Source organism: Podarcis vaucheri (assembly GCF_965113315.1).
Source record: "Podarcis vaucheri genome assembly, chromosome: 1".
NCBI classification, from domain to species: domain Eukaryota; kingdom Metazoa; phylum Chordata; class Lepidosauria; order Squamata; family Lacertidae; genus Podarcis; species Podarcis vaucheri.
Window position 1 is genome coordinate 8,572,833 of NC_138759.1, and position 22,997 is coordinate 8,595,829.

General features: G+C 41.2%; 2 protein-coding genes across 2 annotated transcripts in view; both read right to left on the bottom strand.

Moving 5' to 3' along the window:
* Positions 1–22,997, bottom strand: part of LOC309530346 (potassium channel, subfamily K, member 16-like) — a 112,068-nt gene that overhangs the window by 75,402 nt on the left and 13,669 nt on the right. The window lies entirely within an intron of this gene.
* LOC309530705 (potassium channel, subfamily K, member 16-like) lies at positions 373–10,870 on the bottom strand. The gene is made up of 6 exons (XM_082219725.1): positions 10,729–10,870; positions 8,479–8,679; positions 7,124–7,244; positions 3,363–3,526; positions 2,678–2,840; positions 373–644 (listed from the first exon to the last, which is right to left on the bottom strand). The coding sequence occupies exons 2-6, from the start codon at positions 8,671–8,673 to the stop codon at positions 499–501; spliced, it is 789 nt and encodes a 262-aa protein (XP_082075851.1). The 5' UTR covers positions 8,674–8,679; positions 10,729–10,870; the 3' UTR covers positions 373–498.

Consider the following 22,997-nt stretch of genomic DNA (forward strand, 5'->3'; position numbering starts at 1 on the left):
GCCATTGGTTCGAGTCTTGCCCTCCAGAGCAGGAGAAAGCAAGCATGCTCCCTCTTCCATGTGACAGCCCTTGAGATATTTGAAGATGTCTCTCATATCTCCCCCAATCCCCTCTTTTTCAGATTAAAAATACCCAGCTCCTTCAACCACTCCTCATAAGGCTTGGTTTCCAGACTCTTGATCATCTTGGTTGCTCTCCACTACACACATTCCAGTTTTGAGAATCCAATTAAGACCCTCCCTCCCTCTCTTGGTTGCAGAATACCAGGCTATTTCACAGTTTATTAGGAACTGCATAACCTAAAGAGCAACTAGTGGGTTTTTAAGGAATCAGCAGGCTGTCACAATGGCATAAAATTATAAAAAGCTCAGTTGAAATTCTTGAGTGCAACTCATTTTTATGTCAGTCTCCACCTGAATGAAATGATAAATTCTTCTCCAGTGGACATGTAGCAGACTGACTCCTTTGGGACGGTGTTATTTTTACCCTCTGCTGTCTTATTGTGAGCTTGGTTTTGGATCCACAGGTGCCAGGAATGAAGATACCAGTTCAAACAGCACAGCTAACCAGGCCAGACCAACGACGATCCAAACGGCTGCGAGCATCTGGTAGCCCGGAAAATAGTCTCTGTCATGCTTCATCCCTGGAGACACAGAGAAAAGCAACAATAATGTGTGAGGAGGTGATTTAAAGGACTCACCAACTCAGTTTATCCAAATCTCATTAGGTCATTTTCAAACCATACATTTAAAAACACATTTCTACCACTGAATTGTGGGAAGACGAACACAGGAAACTGCCAATGTCCTTATTATTGCCTATTCATGGTGGTTTGGGCTCATGATGCTGTTTGAGCCTGGTTGTGCTACCACATTTCCAATCGGTGCACATCCTATAACTTCCTGCTTAATAATGATGATGATGATGATGATAATAATAATAATAATAATAATAATAATAATAAAAAAAAAATTTTATTTATATCTCACCCTCCCCAGCCGAAGCCGGGCTCAGGGCGGCTAACAACAGTAAAATAATCCAACATTCTAAAAACATTTCATTATAAAAATTAATTAAAATCAAATTGGTGGCAACCATTAAGCAAAATTCTGTGCAATAAAAATAATAAATTATTTTTACCCCACCCATCTCACTGGGTTTCCCCAGCCACTCTGGGAGTCTTCCAGCATATATCAAAACATTATAAAACATACAACATTAAGAACTTCCCTATACAGGACTGCCTTCAGATGTCTTCTAAAGGTTGAGTAATTCTTTATCTCCTTGACATCTGAAGGGAGGGTGTTCAACAGGGAGGGTGCCACCACTGAGAAGGCCCTCTGCCTGGTTCCCTGTAATTTGGCTTCTTGCAGTGAGGGAACCGCCAGAGGGCTCTCAGAGCTGGACCTCAGAGTCCAGGCTGAACGATGGGGGTGGAGACGCTCCTTCAGGTATACAGGGCTGAGGCCGTTTAGAGCTTTAAAGGTCAGCACCAGCACTCTGAGCTTTATACCAGAAAGATTCTAGTTTATTTTGTTGGCAACAGGGCAACCAAAATGGTCAAAGGCCTGGAAACGATGCCTTATGAGGAATGGCTAAGGGAGCTGGGCATGTTTAGCCTGGAGAAGAGGAGGTTAAGGGGTGATATGATAGCCATGTTCAAATATATAAAAGGATGTCACATAGAGGAGGGAGAAAGGTTGTTTTCTGCTGCTCCAGAGAAGCGGACACGGAGCAATGGATCCAAACTACAAGAAAGAAGATTCCACCTAAACATTAGGAAGAACTTCCTGACAGTAAGAGCTGTTCGACAGTGGAATTTGCTGCCAAGGAGTGTGGTGGAGTCTCCTACTTTGGAGGTCTTTAAGCAGAGGCTTGACAACCATATGTCAGGAGTGCTCTGATGGTGTTTCCTGCTTGGCAGGGGGTTGGACTCGATGGCCCTTGTGGTCTCTTCCAACTCTATGATTCTATGATGCTATGTTTGCTCCAGTTGTTGGTCACAGGCAGCAGTTGTGGCAGTTGCTAGCTAAGAGAATTGTGCAAAATCACCGTCCAGGAAAGCATTTTATTTCTTTCATGTTTGCTGCAACTAGCCCAACACCCTGCAGTGCAGGAATCTTAAGGAAAGCATCCAGGACAGATGGCCATCCAACCTCTGCTTAAACTCCTTCAAGGAAAGAGAGTCCACCACATCTCATGGGAGTTTGTTCCACTGCTGAACAGCTCTTACTGTCAGAATTGCCCCCCAAATGTTTAGTCAGCATCCCTTTTCTTGTAACTTGAAGAGATTGGTTTGAGTCCTCCCCTCCAGAGCAGGAGAAAACAAGCATACTCCCTCTTCCATGTGACAGCCCTTGAGATATTTGATGATGGCAATCGTATCGCCTCTCAGACTCCTTTTCTCCAGGCTAAACATACCCAGCTCCTTCAACCAATCCTCATAAAGCTTGGTTTCCAGACCCTTGATCATCTGTTCTTGAGAAACTTAAAATATGGTTTGGGTTCCAAATTATAATCATTGCAAGCCATCATTTTGGATGAAACCTGATCTGAGCTTTCATATTTTTCAGTACAACAGATTGGTTGCCACCAGTACCTTGAGGCCACAAATGACCTAGTATTATCTGTAGAACCTGTTGAGCCCACAATATGAAAGTATTTTGAAAGCCTTACCTATTTGATAGTCTCCAAAACCAATGGTGCTGAGTGTAATAAATGTAAAATAGATAGCTTCACTATAATTCCAGCCCTCCATCCATTGAAAGTAGAATGATGGCAAAATAAGAAACATTAGAATTCCCGCACCCACAAACACGACAACGTATCTTGCTGATTTCTGAAAAATAAAGCAAAAGAAAAGAAAAGAAAAGAAAAAAGGCAGTTCTCATGCAACAGAGCTCAGTTCTCTCAACCTACAGCTATGCACTGTGATTTTAGGTTGCATTAACAGATAAATAATAATAATTCCACCCTAGTTAGACTTCATCTGGAGCACAGGTTCCCGCTGATGTCACAATTTTTGGTGGTTGAGCTCTATGGTAGTTACACTTATTCCTATTTGAAGGCGGAGCAAGCGTTAATCTTCCTCGCTTAATTAGAGGGCATAATGCACATGTCTAATTTAGTCTTCCTAATCAGATATGCATATGTATATGCAATATAATAGAAGAAGAGCCCTGCTGGATCAGGCAAGGGCCCATCTAGTCAAGGATCCTGTTCTCATCGAAGCTGACTAGATGCCCACAGGAAACCTGCAAACAGGACCTGAGTGCTGTCTATGTCTATAGCAGTCTATGTCGGCCCCAGTCTTGTGACTGGTAAGATTAGAAATCATCTCCAGATAAAGTAACTGAATTACCTTGTTTTCTTTCCCAGATAGTTTCTCTGCACAGCTTTCGCAGATTCCTGAGACTGAAGAGCCAATATAGTTCAAGCAGACGAGGTTGAAGGGGATTCCAAAGAGAGCAAAAATAACACAAAAGAGCTGACCTTCTTTCGTTTGGGGACAGAGGTTTCCGTAGCCTGTTGAAAAATGAAAAATGTGTTGCAAAGGACGTCAAAGGATCTGCCAATTACCGTACCTAGAGAAGTTAGTATGAAAGTGAGAGCTGGACCATAAAGAAGGCTGATTGCCGAAGAATTGATGCTTTTGAATTATGAATCATAGAATCATAGACTCATAGACTCATAGAATCATAGAATCATAGAATCATAGAATCATAGAATCATAGAGTTGGAATAGACCAAAAGGGCCATCGAGTCCAACCCCTTGCCAAGCAGGAAACACCATCAGAGCACTCCTGACATATGGTTGTCAAGCCTCTGCTTAAAGACCTCCAAAGAAGGAGACTCCACCACACTCCTATGGTGCTGGAGGAGACTCTTGAGAGTCCCATGGACTGCAAGAAGATTAAACGTATCCATTCTGCAGGAAATTAGCCCTGAGTGCTCACTGGAAGGACAGATCTTGAAGCTGAGGCTCCAATACTTTGGCCACCTCGTGAGAAGAGAAGACTCCCTGGAAAAGACCCTGATGTTGGGAAAGATGGAGGGCACAAGGAGAAGGGGATGACAGAGGACGAGATGGTTGGACAGTATTCTCGAAGCCACAAACTGACCACAAACTCTGACCAAACTGCGGGAGACAGTGGAAGACAGGAGTGCCTGGCGTGCTCTGGTCCATGGGGTCACGAAGAGTCAGACACAACTAAACGACTAAACAACAATGATTTGATATCATAATAATGTGGCCCATATTGGAGTGTTATTAATGAAAATTAATAAAAATTATATCTTAAAAAAAACAGAATTCAATTTGGCTGCTGGTATAAGAAGAGGCATTAATTAAGAGGCTGAAAAACAAAGCAAAAAGCTTATCTTAAATTATCGATGCTCAATAACGTTTACCAATGGATAAGGATGATCTGCTTAGTTTAAAATCTTCATCTTATATTACTTTTAACTCTCCATTCCTTCAGTGAGATTAAATCCATTAGCATGGGAATAATAATATAATTGTAATTTATTATTTATGTGTCGCCCATCTGACTGGGTTGCCCCAGCCACTCTGGGTGGCTTCCCCTGTCCCATAGAAACAATACTTCGGTCTTGTCTGGATTCAGCCTCAAACCGTTGGAATGGAATGCACTGTTTACTTAAAGGGACAGACACAAGTTTTCAAAGCAGAGGCTGCTAAGGGAGAGATGAACAGAACTCATTATGGCAAAGACGTTGATTGTTGGTATCATTCCACAATTATTGGATGAGCAATTGCAAGAGCTCACAGATGCGTTGCACAGAATGGGGAATGAAAATGTATCAGAGAAAGACCAGAATTCTTTAAAACTCATAGAACCTTTGGGGGGAAATATTGATCAACATATGGCAGAGATAGAGAGAGAAAGGATCTTGTGTACAGGTGGAATTGAACTCAGAGGGGAAAACCACTAAGCATCTGGCAATTCATAGAATCGCAGAATAGTAGAATTGTGCTTCACACCAGAAAGCTTAACCAGAGCTTTCCAAACTGTATGTCACAGCACATTAGTGTTTCAGCTGCAGTTTGTAGATGTGTCGTGCGAAGGATGGAAAAGAATTAGTTTAACCACGAGTTTGCTAGTAAAACTGAATTACTGTGTCACAAAATGTATAAAAAGTGTGTCACCAACCTGAAAAGTTTGGAAAGCTCTGGATTAGACAGTGCTAACAGGGTATGTTCTCCCACTCATTCAGTGCATGGTTTTCCGCATTGAAAGAATTCATCCAGACAAAAAGGGTGTGTGGCTTTTTGTGTATATTGTAGCTTACTGGAAAGAAGTGGCAATCCTATGCAAAGATGAGATTTGAAGGATGATGAAAGAACAAAACAAAGCCTGCAGCTTAACACAATTTATCTGAGCGAGACCAGTCGGATGCCCTGCATATTATTTTCAGGGAGAAGCCAGCCAGAACCAAATTGTCACTTCCGGCTAGTTGCAACGGAAGATGGCTGGAAATTCCATCGTCTCCATTTCACACGGGTAATTAGAGGCTGAGATGGGAGTAATCAGCCTCCTAAACCCCTCCGGGGCCGGAGGGAGCAGTCTCATCCACGGTCGCCCAACACCTGGCCCCAAATCTGGAAGGAATAAGGGGCTGGGGGTGCTGGATGGAAGGCCCCCACACGATTCTGTCACTCTCTGAAGCTGTCTCCACGAGCAACAAGTCTCCATTTCTTAAGATGAAAAATTGGATTTAAACAATTAATTCAGCCTCTGAAGACTTAGAAGACTTGAATGGAAAAGGGATTATCATCTGAGGTGCCAGTCTGACGGAACAGAAAGTGGGGGTGAGCCTTTACTTTACTTCGATATTTGCCTGCGTGATAACATTTGGCAAATCCCCTCTAGAAGGAACGACTAGCAGATTTTTTTATGAAAGCAAGTGAGATTAAAAATTTTGCTGATATAATAAGGTTTTAACAACTCTAATAATTACTAACTGTGTGGAAATGACGGGGGGGGGGTTCAAGGTTTTCAACTCTTGGTTTCCTGGAAGAAGATCAAAAGACTCCCTGATTTATTATATTGGAGTAGAAGTGACTTCTCATTAACAACTGGAGAGATGCCAAAGAGTTCTGGATATTTGCCTGGGAGGTTTGTGACGCAGCACAACCTCTAATATTTTACTCTTCGATACTTGTATTTCCAGATTTACTTGGTAAAGCCCCTCCGGGAAAAGCTAATGTTTGAATAAAGGTAAAGGTAAAGGGACCCCTGACCATTAGGTCCAGTCGTGACCGACTCTGGGGTTGTGGCGCTCATCTCGCTTTACTGACCGAGGGAGCCGGCGTACAGCTTCCGGGTCATGTGGCCAGCATGACTAAGCCACTTCTAGCAAACCAGAGCAGCGCACGGAAGCACAGTTTACCTTCTCGCCAGAGTGGGACCTATTTATCTACTTGCGCTTTGAGGTGCTTTTGAACTGCTAGGTTGGCAGGAGCAGGGACCAAGCAACGGGAGCTCACCCCGTCGCAGGGATTCGAACCACCGACCTTCTGATCAGCAAGTCCTAAGCTCTGTGGTTTAACCCACAGTGCCACCCACGTCCTAATGTTTGAATAGCAGTTGTTTAAGGAACAACATAGGGAAGACGCCATGATTTGATTCTATTTGGACTGCATATCAATATGGCAGCCGCCTACAGTGGAAGTCTCCAGGACTGATTTGGCAGAAACACCAGCTTGAGAAGAGAGGATGTGAATTTACAGAGGGGAAGCTTGGATTACAGATTGGGAGCATAAAGAAGAAGAAGGGGGGGGACATAAAACCCACACAGAATTATATTGTTTTCACTTAACTCACTTGCAGAATGAACGCAGAGGCTGTTGAAAATAATGATTAACATCAGAATGAATTATGGGAATTATTGTAATGATTATGAAGAGCAGCAGAACTATGAGGTGATTCCCTCAGATCTCGAAGCATGGGAAGTCAGCTCAAAATTTATAATTAGGCATAATATTGGAACTGTTCGATTATTGGATAATTTGTATAATTTGGAATATATAATATGGTTTGATTGGATTGTTAAAATGGAAATTTAATAAATATTATTTAAAGAAAGAAAGAACCAAATTACCAATTGTGGATAACATAGTGCCCACGAAGAAGAAAGAATGAGTGAAATCCCAGCTGCTGTGTTTTTCATGAGGATGGGTTCCTACTGGATCTATTCCCGACTGAACAGCTTTTACCAGTTTCTGCAATTGAATGCAAGACTCAGTTTGAATATTCCAGCAATAAGAATAGCCCCTCCTCTGATTATCACCAGATACCACTAACCAAATCACGATGCATTCACAAGGGACGTTCTTCTGGATCAGTTTAGCACGTTCTTCCCCCGGTGGCCAGCCCAATGCTCATGGGAAGCCCACAAACTGGACCTGAGCACAACAGCACAACAGCCCTCCCCCACTTGTCACCCCCAGTAACTGGTAGGCGTAGGGCTTATGCACACTCAACTTTTCAAAATAATAATAATAATAATAATAATTATTATTATTATTATTATTATTATTATTATTATTATTATTATTTATACCCCGCCCATCTGGCTGGGTTTCCCCAGCCACTCTGGGCAGCTTCCAACAAAACACTAAAATACAATAACTTATTAAACATTAAAAGCATCCCTAAACAGGGCTGCCTTCAGATGTCTTCTAAAAGTTTGGTACTTATTTTTCTCTTTGACATCTGGTGGGAGGGCGTTCCACAGGGCGGGTGCCACTACTGAGAAGGCCCTCTGCCTGGTTCCCTGTAACTTGGCTCCTCGCAGTGAGGGAACCGCCAGAAGGCCCTCGGCACTGGACCTCAGTGTCCGGGCAGAACGTTGGAGGTGGAGATGCTCCTTCCGGTATACTGGACCGAGGCCGCTGCTTGTGGTTTGCACCAAGCTTTCCCAGTGAAAACTGTGATTTATGTTTGAGTTGTTGAAAGTGATGCAGCGGTTTCACCCTCAAAGCTCCTTACACAATACTTAAAAGACGAGTCTTGACTTGTCAGGATGGCAACTAGGGCTTTTTTTAGCCGGAACTCTCTGGAACTCAGTTCCATCAGCTCTCAAGTGGGCAGCATTGCATTTATCGGAGAAGGAAGGAGGTGTTCATGATGAGTTCCAAGATCTCCAGGCCCCGTTTTTCCAAGAAAAATAGCACTGATGGCAACACTGTCAGAAGTTGTATTGTTTATATATCAAGTTCAATACTAAGTGTTTCTCTCCTTCCTCCAAAAACATACACTCCATCAATTTGCCTAATCCTCCATGGGGATAACATTCCACATGCAGAAGGAAGGCTCTATGCTGCCTACTGATTCTGTCCCCACCTCAATTCCCACCTCCTAAGCTGTATTCCCCCCATATATACTTTCTGACCTCTTAACCTCTGGTGTCCTGCCACGGTCATCCCTTTCAGTCTTGCTAAAGTAATACCTTACCTGTATGAATAACTCCACCTCTTCTGGGGTGAGAGCGGTGTAGTTCAAAAAAAATTCCTCTTTCATGTGAAACGTTGCCTCTTCTACTTTTTTGTGGTGATCGTTCTCCAGAAGCTCAAAGACGAAGGCACCCATCACAACGTAAGTTAAGAGGCCAGCCAGAAGTAGGACGCCCTGTGCCCTGCTGACATGCATGTTGTTCTGTGTGGGAATGAGGGCCAAGGAAGAAGCAGACACAAGAGCGACTATAGTTTAGTAAGCGAGTCCTTATTTGTCTTGACCCAGACTCAACAGTACAGCCCCATAGCTGAGCACTCTCCATAGCTGGGCCCTAGCTAACCAAATGAATTTCAACAGGAACAAATGTAAGGTTCTGCACTTAGGCAGGAAGAACCAGATGCACAAATAGAAGATGGGGGACACATGGCTAAGTAGCAGTACATGCGAAAAGGATCCAGGGGTCTTGGTGGACCACAAGCTGAACGTGTGTTGTTAATACCACAAGGTTTATCTAAATTAGTATTTTTAAACATCAATGAAATGTATCATGACTTATCAATGGATATCAAGAGATAGCAGTCATTGAACCTGACCCTGTGGAGAAAGGTCAATGCTCTTAAACTGAACATAATACCTAGACTAGTTTATATCTTAAGAGAAATTCCAATTCATATACCGAGCAAATACTTTCACAATATTAAATCTTTGTTTAGAAAATGCATTTGGGGCTCTTCAGTTCCAAGAATTCATAAAACAGGAGGATTCGGGTACACAATTCTGGTCAGGTACACAATTCTGGAGACCCACAACTGAACATAACTGTCTAGATTGGATACCTTAGAACAGTGTTTCCCAACCTTGGGTCTCCAGCTAGTTTTGGACTACAACTCCCTTCATCCCTAGCTAGCAGGACCAGTGGCCAAGAATGATGGGAATTGTAGTCTGAAAACAGCTGGAGAGCCAAGGTTGGGAACACTGCCTTAGAATATTCCTACGTAGCACTGCAAGAAAGATGGGTGGCACTCGGGTCTAACTACATTAATATTCGAGGTACTATTGAAACAACAACATCAGTTCAAACAATATGGCACCACATGCCCAAAAAATATACATTTGACCTCTTCTCCCATGACAAAATGATTTTGTGGGGAAACCCATCTTTTAAAATCGGGAAAGAAATGGTTGTATGGAAGAGGTGGATGAATTTGGGTATATTAATGTTAGATCAGCTGATAAATGAAGAGGATGTATCTTATACATATTCCTTTTGAAGAGACAAATACAGACTACCTACAATGGCAATATCTCCTGATATTGCTAACCACCATCTACGGAACAGCTACTTTTACAGCCTCAGAGACCCCAGAGATAAGAAAGCAGTTGATTCATTCTTATGCAGCAAAAAACGGCCATCAACATATATAAATCAATTTTATACACAGGTACTGAGGGAGGGATGGGATAAAGAATTAGAGACCTCACTTTTCACCTCACAGTGGGAAACTCTTTTAAGTGCCTTAACAGGGGATCTCTGTACCTTAAATTGAGGCTCATACAACAAAAAATAAAATTTTGAATATACTGGACCCCATTACATTTGTTTAGTAAAGGGCTATCTAAGGTATCTAACTGTTGGAGATGCACTCGGTAAAATGCTTCCCCAAAACCTATGTGTTTTTCATTGTCCTATATTGAAAGATTTTTGGCAGAAGGTAACAGAAGCTATCAACAGAACTGTACGGAATAATCTGACATTTACAGTGTAAAATATCCTTTTGAATTATATACCCAGGAAATGAAACCTTACGAAGGGACTCTCCATGCCCTTACCACAGCAAAAAGATGAATACTGATCAATTGTAAAAATAAAAGTGTGGCACTCAGATGACAAAAACCATATGTGAATATGTTGCTAGAAAGACTAGAAAAAGTGAGTATTTTGAAAATGGTGCTTCATGTTGTATAGGTGTCTAAAATAAAAGATTATATTAACTGTGAAAAATCAAGACTGCTTCTATGACTTCTCAGGAAAGTTGGTTAGGACACTGCATGTCAAAACACACTTTCTCTTTCCAGGTTTGGTTTGGTTTCTTAAGAAATGCAGTTCATTGGGAAACATGGAGGAAAAAAACCAGGAGGCTTTGTCATGGTGGAGCTAGTGTGTTTTCCCACATCCATAACCAGCCCAGGGGTTATTTGGAGGAGCGAATTGAAAGGAGCAGAGAGGTCTTTGCTTGGCCCCTCACTCACCCTGACAGGGTCCTTTGATTCTAATTCTTCTTAAATTATCCACTTCATCAACTCCCAGTATTTGATGGGAGAGTCTCAGTGGCTTCCTTTCACTGGGTAGCTATTTGGGAGGAGCAGCTTAACCCCCTCCCACAAGGGCTCTATGAGGTCATGAGTACATTCCCCTCTTTTACTTACCTGGTCCTCTGTGAGGTCACCCCCTCTGTACCAGCTGGGCTGCTGACAGCCTCTAGGTCTGAAAAGCTGGTAGGAAGATCAGCCCACAGTATTTTACAAATGTACAGGGAGCAAGCTTGATTTATTGTCAAGCAATGGGAATGCTCATCAGATTTGCAGATGCCACCAAACTGGGAGGGGTAGCTAATGCCACAGAAGAAAGAATCAGAATTTAGGGTTGCCATTTCTCCTCTTTTTCCAGGATGTGCCCTCTTTTTCATGGGCAGTGTCTTCATAGAGATCCATAAAAAAGTAACAGCTTAGAGGCCAACTAAGTATGTTCTGGGTATAAGCTTTGGTGAAGCTCTGAAGAAGGGTGCATGCACACAAAAGCTTATAACCAGAACATAGAGACCAACTAAGTATGGTCTCTAAGGTGCTACTGGGCCATTTTTTTATTTATTTCGACTGCGTCAGATCAACACATTACCTGCCTGAATCTAATAGTGACCCATAGTTAAAAGCAGAAATCAGCAAATGTGTCCTCTTTTTACAACCCTAAATTGAACCCAAGCTAACAAAATGAATTTCAGTAGGGTTCTGCACTTAGGCAAGAACCAGATGCACAAATATAGGATGGGGGACACCTGGCTTACTAACAGTACATGCGAAAAGGATCTAGGGATTTTGGTGGACCACAGGCTGAACATAAGTCAATAGTATGATTCAGCAGCAAAGCTAATGCTATTGTTAAACCCTTGGAATGAATAAATGCTAGGATTTTGGTTAATTGGGTTATGGATTAAAACATAAACTGCAGAGCTGTTCCAGACAGGGAATTCCTGGGCTGCCTTATGCAAATTAAACTGGCTGACCTACAGCTATCAAGAGTACAATAGGGGTCATTAACAATGCAAGGGAACTTCTCTCTTGCCCCTAGGTGTGAATCAACATTGGAGATTTGGGAGGTTGCCATGGTACCTGTTCTGGGGGAGGGCAAGGGGTTTCTGGGAGAAAGAAGGAGGGGGAAGAAGAGGTCCATCTTGGAGAGAGAGGCAGCAGGTTGCCTTTACTGCTGCCTCTTGAACTGACAATGTCGTAAGATCTGGACTCCTTCCATGCAGACTGAAGGTGTAAATACTTATTTTTCCATGTATAAGACTACTGGTATATTTCCCCCAAAAAAAATAAAGTTCAAAATTGGGTGTCGTCTTAAAGTACGACAGTTTCCGCCGTGTCGTCTATTCTCCAAAGTGACTCTAGGCTACATCAACAGTAACACAGAGAATGTATTTAGAGTAAACTCCAAAAAAGCAAAAGCAAATAAATGGCCAGGAGATTGTCTAATAACTTTCTTTTTTTTATATAAGATTTTTATTGGTTTTACAACTTTTTTATAACAAACAAACACAAAGAAAACATACAAAACATGCAATATTTCCAAACGCATTTTCATAAACTTCTTTTCTCGGACTTCCCCATACCTCCCCTTTCTGCATCCCTATGTCCATAATTTTTTAGCAACATGTAACTATTTCTTTTCAACTTCTTTCATTTTAATCCTTTCATTAATCTAATCTTATTTCACTGTAGCCCTTTCTTTCTAGGAACCTCGACATTCTAACATTCATCAAGTTTATAGTAGTCTTTAAGATAAGTTTTAAATTTCTTCCAATCTTCTTCCGCTGTCTCTTTTCCCTGGTCATGGATTCTGCCGGTCATCTCAGCCAGTGTCATATAGTCCATCACTTTCATCTGCCATTCTTCCAGTGTGGGTAGATCTTGTGTCTTCCAATACTTTGCGATGAGTATTCTTGCTGCTGTTGTCGCATACATGAAAAAAGTTCTATCATTTTTTAACACCAACTGGCCGACGATGCCCAATAGAAAGGCTTCTGGTTTCTTAAGGAAGGTATACTTAAATACCTTTTTCATTTCATTATATATCATTTCCCAGAAAGCCTTGATCTTCGGGCACGTCCACCAAAGATGGTAAAAAGTACCTTCAGTTTCTTTACATTTCCAACATTTGTTATCAGGCAAATGGTAGATCTTTGCTAGCTTGACTGGGGTCATGTACCACCTGTAGATCATTTTCATAACATTCTCCTTTAAGGCATTACATGCCGTAAATTTAATACCGGTGTTCCACAACCTTTCCCAGTCAGCAAACATGATATTATGCCCAATATCTTGTGCCCACTTAATCATAACTGATTTAACTGTTTCATCTTGTGTATTCCATTTCAACAGCAGATTATACATTCTTGACAAATTCTTAGTATTGGGTTCTAACAATTCAGTCTCTAATTTTGATTTTTCCACCTGGAAGCCAATTTTCCTATCTTGTTTGTAAACCTCCATTATTTGGTAATAATGGAGCCAATCTTGTACCTTAGGTTTCAGTTTTTCATGACTCTTTAATTTCAATTTGTCTCCATCCTGTTCCAAAATCTCACAATACTTTGGCCAACCGACCTCCATATTGGCTTTCTTATATGCCTTAGCCTCTAAAGGTGACAACCATCTAGGGGTTTTATTTTCCAGCAAATCTTTATATCTTATCCAAACATTAAACAACGCTTTTCTAACAATGTGATTTTTAAAGGCACTATGCACTTTGATTTTATCATACCATAAATATGCATGCCAACCAAACGCATTATTAAAACCTTCCAGATCCAAGATATCTGTATTCTCGAGGAGCATCCACTCTTTCAGCCAGCAGAATGCAGCTGCTTCATAATAAAGTTTTAAGTCCGGCAGGGCAAATCCCCCTCTTTCTTTTGAGTCTGTAAGTATTTTAAATTTTATTCTGGGCTTTTTGCCCTGCCAGACAAATTTCGCAATATCTTTTTGCCACCTCTTGAAACAGTCCATCTTGTCAATAATCTGTAAAGTCTGAAACAAAAATAACATTCTAGGCAACACATTCATCTTGATAACTGCAATTCGGCCTAACATTGACAATTTCAAATTTGACCATATTTCTAAGTCTTTTTTAATTTCTGACCAACATTTTTCATAGTTGTCCTTATATAAATTCAAAATTTTAGATGTCAAATAAACCCCTAGATATTTTACCTTCTTTACCACAGTCAAACCTGTCTCCTCTTGAAACTTCTCTTTCTCCATATCTGTTAAGTTTTTCCCTAAGACTTTAGTTTTTTGTTTATTCAGTTTAAATCCAGCTACCTGGCCAAATTCTTGAATTATTTCTAGTACCCTTTTCGTACTAGTGTTTGGCTCTTGTAAGGTCAATACAAGGTCATCTGCAAAGGCCCTTAACTTAAAGTGTTTATCTCCGACCTTAACACCTTTAACCTGCTGGTCTTTTCTGATCATATTTAGCAAAACCTCCAGAACCGAAATGAAAAGCAATGGGGAAATTGGGCACCCCTGTCGTGTTCCTTTTTCTATCTTGAGTTCCTCGGTTATTACATTATTTACAATCAGCTTAGCTTTTTGTTCAGAATATATCGCACCCATACCATTCTCAAATCTTTGCCCTACCCCCATCCCATGAAGATTCTTTTTCATAAAGCTCCAAGAAATATTGTCAAAGGCTTTCTCCGCATCCACAAATATCAAGACTGCTTTAGTGTTTATATTCACCTCTAACTTTTCCAAAATGTCTATTATGTTCCTAACATTGTCTGATAGGTGTCTTTTTGGGAGAAAGCCTGCTTGGTCCCTATGAATCTTCTCCATCAGCACTCTTTTAAATCTTTTTGCCAAAATATCTGCAAAGATTTTGTAATCCACATTAAGTAGTGATATTGGGCGGTAGTTCTTCAGTTGGGTCTTTTCAGTCTCTGTCTTTGGTATGAGTGAAATATACGCTTCTTTCCACGACTCAGGTGCCCTTTTCCCCTCCAAAATCTCATTACAGACTTCCTTTAACGGTTGAACCAACCACTCCTTCAAAGATTTGTAATATCTGGAAGTCAGTCCATCTGGCCCTGGAGATTTGCCCAATTTCAAGTCCTGAATGGCACCTTCTATCTCTTGTTCTGTTGTTCTCTGGTTCAAATCCGTCTTGCTCTGATGAGAGATTTTTTGTAATCCATATTTACTTAGGAATTTATCAATATCTTCTTCATTTTGTAATCCTTGGGCATAAAGCTTTTTAAAGTAGCTCACAAAACAATTTCTAATTTCATTGGGCTTAGATATGCTCTTTCCGTCCACTTCTAAACTTGTTACTGTGTTTAATTTCTGCCTTTTCTTTATTTGCCATGCCAAAAGTTTACCACATTTATCAGCCGATTCAAATGTCTTTTGTTTCATTTGCTTTATCTTCCATTCAATCTCTTGGTTCATCAACTCCAAATAATGTGTTTGATATAACTTGATTTCTCTCAAAATCTCCTGGGACTTTGGTTTTGCTCTTAGTTTTTTCTCTCCTTCCTTTATCTTTTCCAGGATCTTTTCTTTTTTCTCATTCTGTTTTCTCTTCTTTATTGAATTTTGTTGAATTAAAAAGCCCCTCATCACGGCTTTACTTGCATCCCAAATCGTTCTTTTTTCCACGTCAGTTTTTAAGTTTATTTCAAAGTAGTCCTTCAAAGTTTTTTGGGCCTTCAAGTGGAATTGCTTATCTCGAAACAGGGTGTCATTCATCCTCCATCTAAATTGACCAGTTGATTGTCTAATAACTTTCACCACCAATAAACTAAGGAATAAAATCTTGCAGACTAGGGGTCAAAGAAAATTTAGAATCAAGGCAAAAGAGATTATAATCCTGAAAGAAATTCCGCCATGTCTATTCAAAAAAAGAGACAAATTCCAATTTCTGGCTAAAGCATTGAAAACCAAACCAATAAACTATAAGTGGGAGTTTCTGGAAGGAATATCATTCAGCATCAAGGGGAAGAGACAAATATTTGAGTCAGCTAAGGAGGCTAATATTTCTTGGAGGAAATATTGGAAGAAGTTAGGAGGGGAAAGACAGCCAATAGAGGGAGATCCCAATATTAAACAGGTGGTTTCAGATCGTGAAAGTGAGAGTGAGTAAGCAACACAACATGCCCTGTAGGATTTTTTCTTTCCCCCTTTTTTCTCTTTTGTTCATTTCTATGTTCTTTAATTCTCTAGGACTTAATCACCGCAATTTTCCTTTCTGTTCTGTTTTTAAAAAATAAAGGGTGACTTTAAAAATACTTACATGGAGCATAAATTGTTTGAACGACAAAAAGAAGAGAAACAAAGTAGAGCATATAGTGATTAAACAAAAACTGGATATAGTTTGCATACAAGAAACATATGTAAAAAGAAAACATAAGAGAATATTGATAAATCCCAAACTAGAAGTAGAATTTATATCCTCAGACCAAACAAAAAAGAGGGGAGTGGTGCTTTACTGTATTTTTTGCTCTATAAGACGCATATTTTCCCTCCTAAAAAGTAAGGGGAAATGTGTGTGTGTGTGTTATGGAGTGAATGCAGGCTGCATGGCTAAGCCAGAAGCTAGAACAGCAAGAGGGATTGCTAGTTTCTGGTTTAGCCGCATGAAGCCTTTTCAGGGCACGGGGAGACTTCATCCCGCTGCCCTGAGGAGGCTTTGCGTGGCTCTTGTGGGCTTTTGCGGGAGGTGGGGGAAGGGACAGAGGGCAGCCCCTCAGTCCCTCCCCCCACCTCCCGGAAAAGCCCCCAAGAGCTGCGCTCCCTGTAAAGAGCCACACAGAGCGTGTGCGTGGTTCTTGGGGGCTTTTCCCTGAGGAGGGAGAAGGGTAGCCCGTCAGTGGAAAGCCTGCAAGCACTGCACACATGCTCCACGCGGCTTGTGAAAGGGAGTGCTGAGCAGAGCCTAGGATGCATACAGGCTCTGCTCAGTGCTCCCTTTAATGAATATTTTTAAAGGGTCATCTTATGGTCAGGTGCATCTTATGGAGCAAAAAATACGGTATGTTAATCCGAGTTTAGAGCCACAATTCATGTATAAGAACACCAATGGAAGAATAATAATAATTAAAATAACAATTCAAAGGGAATCAATGATTATAATAGGAGTATATGCACCCAATGAGAAGAGATCAGAGTTTTACAAAGGATTGGAGTAAAAATTAATGGATTATATGGAGGAAAAAATAATATTGCTAGGGGATCTAAATGGGGTAATTAACTCAGAATTAGATAGAACTTCAGGAGGAAAGGGTAAAGAAAAAGGTAAACTGCGTAGTTTTGTAGAACTAATTGAGAACATTGAATTAGAAGACTCATGGAGACATAGACACCGTACAGAAAAAGAATTTACTCATTTTTCAGAGCCAAATAGATTGGCCAGCAGAATCGACGCGATATGGCTCTCTAAAGAATTACGAGGGAGAATAGATAAGATGGAGATTCTGCTGAAGACTATTTCAGACCAAACTTTAAAAAGGAAGGGATTAAAGGAATAAGACGATGGAGACTTAATGAATCTCCATTAAAGGCTGAGAAAATAATACGAGGCACCCAAAAAAATTAGAAGAATTTTTTGAGATTAATAATAACCAGGGCACTGACATTAAGGTGGTTTGGGACACTAGCAAGGCCATTATAAGGGGGTATTTTATAATACAAAACTCAATTTTAAGAAAGAAAAAAGTGGAATTATTAGAAGAAATTAAAAAGAGAAAGATCTTTATAAGAAACCAAATAATGATTTAATTAGACAGACAAGAAATCAAATTATTACAAACGGAATATGCAACTGTCAGGACTGCTACCGAGTCCCAGCTCACATAGGACCACGCTAGCCAGCGTTCACGTTATAAGAGTCTTTATTGGGTTACAGGTTCCATTTCCGAACTGCAATGTGCAGCCCTACGTCTTCTGCGTTAGACCGGCGAAGACCCGTCTGAGTCTCCGCCTCTTGCACACCAGCTTAATACCCTAGCCTTGCTCCACCTCCTGCGCCTTTCCTTCCGTCTCTGGGTCCTCCTGCCCCCCGGGGTCTCCTCCCTCCTACTCTCCTCTGACGCTGACCCCCCTGATCCTTCCGCTTCCTTGCGGCGGGCTTTGGGACCTGGCTCACTCTCCGGGCTGCTTACTGCGCCAGCTTCCGCTGCATTTGAACTTGGCGCACGCGCCCAACCTTCTACCTTCCTCTTAACTGTTTCCTCGCTCCCTGATGTGGGCGTGACTACTCCTGACTCATGCCCTCCCTCCTGCTGAAAGCCTCCGGAACCTGATGCCTGGTCCCCTTTCTCCCCGCTGCTCCCAGCTGGGCACGTAGGTCCCGATTTCCAGCTGCTGCTCGCTGATTCCTCTCTGTCCCCTTCTTCCTGGGGTGTCTCCCTTCTTTCCCCCCTTGCTCTGACCGCTGGCGCTCCCTTCTGGGAATCCTCTGACTCGCTGGACAGGCTCGGGGATCTCGGGTCGTCATCCCCACTCATCCTTCCTTCGTATTCCTCCCCCTCGCTCTCTGTCTCCTCCCTTTTCTGCGTCTCTGCTCCTGAACCCCTGACAGCAACTATCATAGAACAAGAAATTGAGTGGAATCTAAAAACTTTGAAGTGTAAAAGATTTGAAGGTGCTAACAAACCAGGAAAGTGTTGGTTTCTGTTTGTGCCACTGTGCAGTGCTTGGAGTCACAAGACTCTGTGTTGCATTCCAGAGATTCCAGGCTGTTGGAAGTCTCACGGAAGACGGGAGATGGATGTGATGTTTACTGGTTTCCTGCTCCTTTGTTTTCCAGTTGCTCTCTGCTTTCACAGAGAGAGCATGTATATTTCTTTTCTGTCTGCGTAATTAGGAATAAATCTCTTAGCAATGTAGCTCATAAATCTCGTCACTTCTGCTGCTTTGATACTCTGCTGAATGGGGAACGTGCCTGGAGGCTTATCAAAGGATTGGGTCGTTAATTATCATCAGAGGAGAGAACGAATGCCTCGACCAGAGGAGTAGCTCGGTAGAGCAGAGATTCCGATAGAGAGTTCCTATACTGGCGACTCAAGAAAAGGAGAAAGCAGAAATTAATCAAGAGACTAAAAATAGGAGGAAAAGTGATAGACGATCCAAAAATGATTATACAAAGCTTTGTAAAATATTATAAAGAATTATATAAAAAAGAAATAGACAACCCAGAAGAAATAGATCAATATTTAAGTTGTCATAAAATGTCTGATATAACAAAAGAAAAAATGGAGATGTTAAACACCCCTGTTTCAATGATGGAAATACAAAACACAATTAAAAATGCCAAAACAGGAAAAACCCCGGGTACTGGTGGAATTCCGATGCAATACTACAAAAAAACTGGAAGAGATATTGACAAGGCCTCTGAACGAAGTAATGAATGATATCCTCACTAAAGGGAGAGTGCCTGCCTCATGGAAGGAAGTTTATGTACAGTGGTACCTCGGGTTACATACACTTCAGGTTACATACACTTCAGGTTACAGACTCCACTAACCCAGAAATAGTACCTTAGGTTAAGAACTTTGCTTCAGGATGAGAACAGAAATTGTGCAGCGGTGGTGCAGAGGCAGCAGGAGGCCCCATTAGCTAAAGTGGTGCTTCAGGTTAAGAGCAGTTTCAGGCTAAGAACGGACCACCAGAACAAATTAAGTTCTTAACCCAAGGTACCACTGTAATGCTCTTACCCAAACAAGGGAGTGACTTAGAGTCAACTTCTAATTATAAACTGATCTCGCTTTTGAATTGTGATTATAAACTTTTTGCAAACATATTAGCAATCAGGTTAAAAAAGGGTTTTAAAAGAGATAATTCACCCCAATCAAGCAGTTTTCTCACAGGTCGACAAATCCAAAATAACACCAGAAATGTTATCGACATATTAGAGTAGGTGGAATTCAGAAATAATAATAATAATAATAATAATAATAATAATAATAATAATAATAATTTATTATTTATACCCCACCCATCTGGCTGGGTTTCCTCAGCCACTCACAGCGGCTTCCAACAAAATATTAAAATACAATAGTCAGTTAAATATTCAAAGCTTCCCTAAACAGGACAAAAAGCTGCCTTGATGCTAATAGACACAAAAAAGGCATTTGATAACATGTATTGATGTTTTGTGAAAAGATAAATAAAACTAATAGGCCTGGGAGAAAGATTTGAGAGAGAAATTGAAGCCATCTACACCAACCAAAAGGTGAGACTGATTATGAATGGTATTGTTACAGAAAATATAGAGATCATGAAGGGTAGGAGGCAAGGCTGTCCTCTGTCACCTTTATTATTTATTCTAGTGTTGGAAATTCTAATGAAAATGTTAAGAGAAGAGGAAAAAATAAAAGGAGTCAGGATAGAAGAAAAAACATACAAAGTAAGAGCCTATGCAGATGACTTGATATTAACAACAGAAAACCCCCAAAAGAGCATTCCGATAGCAATAGAATTAATAAATGAGTTTGGAAAACTGGTGGGATTCAAAATAAACTATAAAAAAACTAATTTATTGGTTAAAAACATGAGCTCAGAGGAGAAAAGGGATCTACAGGAAAGTATGGGTTTTGAGGAAAAAAATAGGAATTTGGCTATCTGCCAAATGAATTAACTTGTACCAAGATAACTACATAAAAACATGGAACATAATTAAGAAAAATTTAGAAATTTGGAAGAGACTTCATCTCTCCTGGGGCAGAATATTGGCAGTCAAAATGAATATTTTACCAAAAATGATTTTTTTTATTTCAAACCATACACATCCTAGGGGGAATGAATTGTTTTCAAAACTGGCAGAGGGATATTGCCAGATACATTTGGAACAGTAAAAATCCAAGAATAAAACCCCCAATACTTATTGACCAGGAGAGAGGAGGATTTGCCCTACCTGATTTCAAACTCTACCACACTGCAGCTGGACTGGCATGGATTAGGGAGCAGATCATACTTAATGATATGGATTTGTTAGATCTAGAAAGTTTCGATAACCGATATGGATGGCATGCATATTTAGTTTATGATAAGGAAAAGGTAAGGTAAAGGTAAAGGGACCCCTGACCATTAGGTCCAGTCGTGACCGACTCTGGGGTTGCAGCGCTCATCTCGCTTTACTGGCTGAGGGAGCCGGCGTACAGCTTCCGGAGCAGTACCTATTTGTCTACTTGCACTTTGACGTGCTCTTGAACTGCTAGGTTAACATGAGCAGGGACCGAGCAACAGGAGCTCACCCCATTGCGGGGATTCGTACCACCGACCTTCTGATCGGCAAGTCCTAGGCTTTGTGGTTTAACCCACAGCGCCACCCGCGACCCTCACAACAATATTACCATGCTACAATTTATACAAACCACCTGCACAAACACTACAGGAAAAAGAAAAAGAAAGATACAGAGAAAATGAGAAAAAAAGAAAGTAAAGAATAAAGATAAGAAAGATAAAATAAACTTCAAAAGCACGTCAAAGTACAAGTAGATAAATAGGTACTTCTCCGGCAGGAAGGTAAACGGCGTTTCTGTGCGCTGCTCTGGTTCGCCAGAAGAGGCTTAGTCATGCTGGCCACATGACCTGGAAGCTGTCTGATGACAAAGGCCAGCTCCCTCAGCCAATAAAGTGAGATGAGCGCCACAACCCCAGAGTCGGCCATGACTGGACCTAATGGTCAGGGGTCCCTTTACCTTTAATATTGTTGTGAAAATATGTGTTGAATGTTAAGAAAGAAAGAAAGAAAGAAAGAAAGAAAGAAAGAAAGAAAGAAAGAAAGAAAGAAAGAAAATGTTGCTGTCTATAACTGTAAACGTACCAGCTCGGTTAAATGCGAACGCAACTTAACAGCTTACCTGCTTTGACATGTCTGACAGAGCCACAGCGCCACCTACATATTCAACACACCAATCCATAAACTGAAACACTTTATTGAATGGGTCATTCATAAAGCACAGGCAAGCCATTCCCGAAGAATGTTGACAATCCATTCACAAATTTGCCCATTCATCTAGTCCTACCCTCTGCAATGTAGGTTGCCCCCGAGGTCTCTGGATGTTTCCCAAAGTTTTAGGGTCTTCCCCCCCCCCCACCTCATTCTCAGTGCCTCCAGACAAAAGAGTAAAGCAGGATTTAAGAGCCCCTAACTACAATAAGCTGAGCTCTGTTCTTTGGGACATGTCGCCATTGCTTTCCTTCCTCCTCATGATTGAGAGGAGGGATGCATAAAGAGAAATGCAAACCCAAAAGGTTTTGCTAAACCCCTGTGTGAAGTGTACAGCTTTGCTTCAGTTTTGCCAGTTCCTCTACCTTTTGCTCATCAGGCTCTGTGCTCAACCCTTGCGGAAACAGTCCCAAATTATGTAGTGTGGTAGGACAGCTGGGAAAAAAATCACATCTGGCAACAAATGTGCCCCTTTGGTTATAGCTTTGCTCCTAGAGCATAATATACATCAGGAGGCTTTGTTTGGTCAGACTTGAATATACACCTCCAGAGTAAAAACTAAATCCATTGCTCCTGGCAAATGAGCCACCCGAAATGTTAAATGCTGTGAAAATTTGTGTCGTGGACTTTTTAGACTTGTCTACCCATGTACTATCTGAAACCCAAGGGGCGCATTGCTTGCCAGATGTGAAATACATTGGCATTATTCTCAGCTCTCCTACTCAGAAATTAACAGGCATGACGGACTTAGATCTATTAATTTCAGGTGGTTTTGAAAAGATTAGTTGGCTACAGCCCCTTTGAAATATACTCAGAGTCGCAAAGTGATTTCATGCTCTTTATTCAGCTCATAGTGGTGAGGAGGAATGAATGAAAGTCCCCTCACAGTATCTGCTTTATATACATTATTTACACAATGGGCTGCACATGATTGGCTAATTCCGGAATTCTACTGTAAGCCAATCAGGTTGTGGATTCACTTCAATCTGGAGCAGGATTGGGTGGTTCCTGCCAACCAATCATACTGCTGCATTGTTCTAGGACCAATCAGACTGCTGCATTCTGAATCCTATTGTTCTAGGACTAATCAGACTGCTGCAATTTGGATCCTATTGTTCTCAGTACATAACACCCTTGTTGTCGTTGTGGGAGTGCTTGCAGCTGAACATCCAAGCATCAGCATTGAGATGGAAGACTCTCCTTTCCCAAACTGAAAGGTAGAACATCTGCTTAGCAGGCAGCGAGTCCTGAGTTCAAACTCCAGCATTTCCAAACTCCTACTTGAAAT